The sequence below is a fragment of the Convolutriloba macropyga genome, unplaced genomic scaffold (genome assembly GCF_964194025.1).
Source record: "Convolutriloba macropyga unplaced genomic scaffold, txConMacr16.3 SCAFFOLD_6548, whole genome shotgun sequence".
NCBI classification, from domain to species: Eukaryota; Metazoa; Xenacoelomorpha; order Acoela; family Convolutidae; genus Convolutriloba; species Convolutriloba macropyga.
Genome location: NW_027451184.1, coordinates 5,721 through 10,838, shown reverse-complemented (window position 1 = coordinate 10,838; position 5,118 = coordinate 5,721). Strand labels below are relative to the sequence as shown.

The window sequence follows — 5,118 nt, the reverse complement described above, 5'->3', positions numbered from 1 at the left end:
CACACAAGGTACCACACCCTACACTCCAGAGTGTATATCACCTACTACTGTAGTAATAGGGTACCCTCCTGGTAGTAATAGCCACTCTGCCAAAAGAATATGTGTACATACATATCAATTGCCGAAGATAGTGGGATACATATGCATACATGTGCCTAGTTGGTACCTACCCTGGATACCTGGAGATAGGTACAGCATCCAGCAGCCGTAGGGATACCTGGCCGGCTCACGATCGATCACTGACTCATGATGATTGATGAGTGATGACTGTCTGCTGATTGAACCTGTCAGCTTCGGGCAGGCGTAACTACCCTACCTGCCCTTGACCCTACCCTCCTGCCCTGATAGCTCTCTAGTAACCTGTACAGTTGTAACTAGGGTACCCTACCTACAGTAATAATAAGCCCGAAGCCTCAAGCCGCAGGTACCCTACCTACCCTACCCTACCTACCTACAGCTGGGTAGGTGGCGGGCAGGGATTTTTTTTTTAACACCCCCGCGCGGGAAGGGATATATACTGCGCGCATAATGCAGCGCCTGTACTCGACACTCGTACTCGTACCCTACGGCAAGGTAGGGTAGGTAGGGTACCTACCCTACTGTACAGTAGTAATAAATAATTACGACCTGGTCAAACCGGTCGCAGCCGTGTACGAGTACTAGCTGCAGCTTGTACGTGCATGCACGATCGATCTATCCACATGCTGCCCGCCCGGCCAGTATTGTAGTGAGTGATCCGACCAGAGTCCAGACGAAGTGCGAACTTCAGGCTCAGTGCGGTCATGCCTAGCTTCCCCCAGGGAGGGCTGTCTGGCATATAAGCGTCATAGCGATAATCCTGTTTTGCGCTGTACCTATCCAGTATCCTTACCTGCCTACAGGCCTGGGAAACAGTTGACTTCGCCCTAGCTGTAGCTCTGGCGAGCTCTGTACCTAGCTTTGTTCTCACATCCCAGACATCAGCTTCTTGTTGTGCCATTGCTATTGTCTGCCTGCTGGAGCTCCAGCCGTAACTCAACTTGGGGCATCAGCCTGGTGTTCTCCCAGTTCGGAATCGTCTGCCTGGTTGTCGCATCCTGTGGACACCACGAGATGCCTGCTGTTCTTACCTGCTTGGCTCAGACACGCTCTGCGATCACTGTGTCCGCCTCCGCCTGCCGCCCGCCACTCTCAGCTGCGGTAATGAGCGCTCGTGCAGAACTCCCCCCTCTCCTTTCCGTCATGACATTGAAACTTCCATGATGTGCTGTTCACTCCTGGCAGCAACACTCATGGTAGTTTTCTCCCCAGCGATGCCCGGCCCAGCTTCTTCATAGTCATGTTCCTGCTCCATCATGGCCGGCCACATATCAGGCCTACCCCTACCCTTCAAGTTCCACCCCCCCCCCCCCCCCCCGGTGGGTGAAGCAATATCCGGCTTCATTACCATGCCGATCACTGATCCATGCATACCACATTTCAGGTCTCCAAGCTATCCTTCCATGTCCTAAACGGCAGCCCTGCCACATCCACGTCCCGGAAACATCACAGGTGCGCCTCCATTGCCCCTAGCAACATCACAGATCGATCCTGTTGCACGACACTGCGGTCATACATCAGACACCGATCTATAGTCAATCAAAATCATGTCTGGTGCAACATTCAGGGCAATCGCGCACGACAAGTCAATGCCAACACTATTAAGCATGTGCTGATGTTTCACCCAACTGTGGGCTGCAGGGCCACCCCCAAGTCCAGCGCTAGGCTCATTCCCCAGTTTGCGCCGCGTGACCTGTCTGCACGCCGGCAATCTTCCGTAGTGCAGGCTTCTGCGATGTCCTCCACGCCCTCACTGGTGAACAGATCTCTGCCCCTGCGCCACGCTGCCCTCAGCAAGCTTTGCTTCTCCCCAACCACATTGCCGAGGACTGACTTGTCGGCCTCCCTGCCCAGGTGTCAGCCAGCTGGCTGAAGGAAAACCTGCGCAAGCCGGGTCTCAAGGTCTTGGACGGAACCTGGTACATGCCGGGATCACCCAACGACCCGGTCGAGGAGTTCAAAGCTGACAGGATCCCAGGTGCGCGGCAATGACAGCTCTCCTACGGTCTTTGGCAAAGGCGATCCTATCAGGCTCTCAATTCCCTGGCGGATTCGCACGCCACCAAATCCAGAGAGACGCAACACCCCTGGCAAAGTGGACCAGTCACCATTGCATGAGTCTCTGAAATGTGAGATGCAGTGGCATGTCTGTGCAGCTAACAGTGCTTCCCCCTGGGCATTGCTCGTCTCCTGCAGGCGCCAGCATGTTCCTGTCAGACGCCATCGCAGACAAGTCCAGTGGCCTTCCCCACATGCTCCCGTCCCCTGAGGTCGTGCCGTCAGTTTCGGCCATGACACGGCAATGCTTCTCCCCAGTGCCTTTCCAGCTCTGGTTTGGTGCACTCCCTCTGATCTCGAGTTGACCTGCAGGTGTTTGCCTCGGCTGTTGGTGCCATGGGCATCACTAACGACACACACGTGGTGGTCTACGACCGCCACGGAGTGTTTTCTGCCCCGAGAGTGTGGTGGACATTCCGTGTGATGGGCCATGACGCGTAAGCCCTTTGCGATCAGCCCTGTGTTGTGTTGTCTGCTTGTATAGCATGCTGCCAGCCGCAGTTTCCTCCACACAGGCCGACGTTCCGGCACACCACTGGGCTGCACCAATGGTACAGTTTCAAACCGTCGTCTTAGTTTTTTCACAGCTATGCCTGTTGCCATGTGCACGCAGTGTCAGTGTCCTCGAAGGCGGTCTTCCAGCTTGGAAGGCTGCGGACGGGGAGCTGGAAACGAGTCCGATTCCAGAGGAAGACTTTGTACGACCCCACCCCCCACGGGTGTGATCGGGCTCTGATCAGGCAGTCATAGAAGTCCCGGGAGGGGTTGTTGCTGTACGTGACGTGAATGATCGTGCACATGCCGTCCCTTCCTGACCCCCCTCCCCCCCCCCCTCCCCGGCGGCCCGCGCAGGCGAAGCTTGGTATCGATCCGATGCTATCTGCAGACGGGCCAAGCCCATACGTAGCAACCAGCAGCGCCGACAAAGTAAGGGCGCTGCAGCAGATGTGGGACAACATTGAGAAGAAGTCTGATCAGGTGCGGCAGACGCGAACGAAGATGCTGCGAGCTTCCTGCTGAGTGCCCACACGTTATCCTTAAGGCCCGGCCGTGGCGTCCTGCAGGTGGTTGATGCCCGGAGCTCGGGGCGATTCTATGGCACCGCCCCTGAGCCCCGGGCAGGAATGCGGGGGGGCCACATCCCCGGCAGCCGCAGCGTACCTTTCGACGAGGTGCTTCTGGAGGGCAAGAGTGGCTTGAAAAGCCCTGACAAGATCAAGGAGATATTCTCAGGTGAGCTTGCCCCACAGGCTACTGAGGACTGCGGGCTTTGGGCTTTGCATAGACAGAGCCATGACGCCTGTGGGTGGTGCAGGTGCTGGGATTGATCTCAATTCCGGAGCTCCAATTGTCGCCTCATGTGGATCCGGCATGACTGCATGCATATTGGCGCTTGCTCTGGATCAGATCGACCAGCCTTTGGTGGGTTCTCATCCGAATCCGTATTTGCCCCCGTGTGACCGCGGCGCTGACAGTTCGGGGCCTTGGCAGCAGTGACAAACGCGTGTGCGCCTGCAGACTGCAATCTACGACGGCTCTTGGATGGAGTGGGGCACAAACCAGGATGTGCCTGTCGTCACAGAGGACTGAAGACGGTGAGTTGGAAGTTCAATTCGCCAGTCCTCTTGGCGTTTGGACCTACCGAACCGTCGCGCGGGACCGGGGTGGGGATGGGGATGGGAGGGAGACTGCAGGTGCTTGTCATGAATACTGCATGTGATCAGGAATGTTTGGATGCGGCCTGTATGGAAAACGGAAGCCAGTTCACATGAGTTGAAATCCACTATCTAGCTGGTTGTTTTGTATTTATTGGCTTCCAGCTGTGCATCGCCTTGCATCTATTTTGCGCATGCGGGCGGCGAACTCCTCCAAGCTGAATGCTGCTGGCCCCTTGCCCCCGAACGCCGATTCCAGGCGGTCCATGTCGAAGTGCTTGCCCATAGCCTCCTGTCCCTTTGCGCCTTTCTCGAGGAAGACAATCTTCTTGTAGGTGACCGGGTCAATGAACGGCGAGATGCCACGCCACAGCATGCTGAACATGGAGGGCGCGGCATGCATGAGGGACACCTTGAGGCGCTCCGGGTAGTGATTCTGCAGAATTCCGAGAGTTTCGCGGGTGGTCTTCATGGGCGGAGCATTGCGCAGGGAGTACCCTACGAAATCTTGCAGGATAGTGATCTGCACTGACTCGTCCTCGTCGGCCTGAAAGCATGTAGTCTCCATCATGTAGATCAAGTTCTTTATCTGTCCCTCGTGGCTACTGGTGTTCTCATTGGCAGGGCGCATCACCAGCACATGCCTGCCTTCACGGTCCTGGAGCTCCATGTTGAATAGCTTCCCTGTCTTTGCCTCCCCTTCAATGGTTTCCCAACGGATTTCCTCCGGCTTCACGCTTTCCCGCCACACCAGAGTTGCCCGCAGCATCTCCTCGGCCCGGTTCAGGTCCCAGGACCGCGCCCTGAGGTACCTCAGGATCGTGATATCTGTGAGCCAGGCCTGCAGCGCTGGGGACTTCTCCACATCGGCATTCACCCGTGCCCGCAGCTCAGATATCTTCGCTTTTTGCTCATCGCCCAGGCTGGATGGGTCGTAATACTTGGAAATTGGCGACATTGTGACCGGGTGGCTCTACCCGCTGATCTCGGTCTGATATTGCCAGCTGCTTGCAGCTGGGCCAGAATGGAGTAACCCTGCGGGGATAAGTCAGCAGTGAGGTTGTGTCATCACCACATGGTGGCCCAAACTCTGTTGATGTGTGCAGCTCTCTCTTTCAAGAAGGCTGGACGGCTTGAGTACCGTGCGTGAGACCCAGTTAGAGTCAACTGTGGTGAGATGTAGCCCAGATAGTTCCCCAGGTACAGCTGCCTGTACGAGTGTATCCCCCAACTTACTAGAGAGAGAGAGAGAGAGAGAGAGAGAGAGCGAGTGAGAGAGAGAGAATCACTTACATCCCCTAACTTACTACTCGTATACAATTACTGT

General features: G+C 56.2%; 2 protein-coding genes across 2 annotated transcripts; one reads left to right on the top strand and one right to left on the bottom strand.

Annotated features, from left to right (window-relative positions):
• The first annotated feature begins 899 nt into the window (after nucleotides 1-899).
• Nucleotides 900-4,351, top strand: LOC142356457 (3-mercaptopyruvate sulfurtransferase-like). The gene is made up of 12 exons (XM_075408369.1): nucleotides 900-1,179; nucleotides 1,463-1,530; nucleotides 1,720-1,834; nucleotides 1,933-2,056; nucleotides 2,275-2,348; nucleotides 2,449-2,573; nucleotides 2,750-2,834; nucleotides 2,989-3,114; nucleotides 3,201-3,369; nucleotides 3,452-3,558; nucleotides 3,655-3,731; nucleotides 4,051-4,351. The coding sequence occupies exons 1-11, from the start codon at nucleotides 1,093-1,095 to the stop codon at nucleotides 3,724-3,726; spliced, it is 1,152 nt and encodes a 383-aa protein (XP_075264484.1). The 5' UTR covers nucleotides 900-1,092; the 3' UTR covers nucleotides 3,727-3,731; nucleotides 4,051-4,351.
• On the bottom strand, nucleotides 3,943-4,749 carry LOC142356458 (phosphatidylinositol transfer protein 3-like). The gene has a single exon (XM_075408370.1). The coding sequence runs from the start codon at nucleotides 4,747-4,749 to the stop codon at nucleotides 3,943-3,945; it is 807 nt and encodes a 268-aa protein (XP_075264485.1).
• Between the last annotated feature and the right edge of the window lie 369 nt (nucleotides 4,750-5,118).

Excerpts from the sequence above, each read along its gene's own strand:
- LOC142356457 (XM_075408369.1), top strand. The coding sequence starts at position 1,093 with ATGCCTGCTGTTCTTACCTGCTTGGCTCAGACACGCTCTGCGATCACT. Across the intron at positions 1,180-1,462 it reads GCCCGCCACTCTCAGCTGCG|GTCTCCAAGCTATCCTTCCA; the intron begins GTAATGAGCGCT and ends ACCACATTTCAG. Across the intron at positions 2,349-2,448 it reads ACATGCTCCCGTCCCCTGAG|GTGTTTGCCTCGGCTGTTGG; the intron begins GTCGTGCCGTCA and ends GTTGACCTGCAG.
- LOC142356458 (XM_075408370.1), bottom strand. The coding sequence starts at position 4,749 with ATGTCGCCAATTTCCAAGTATTACGACCCATCCAGCCTGGGCGATGAG.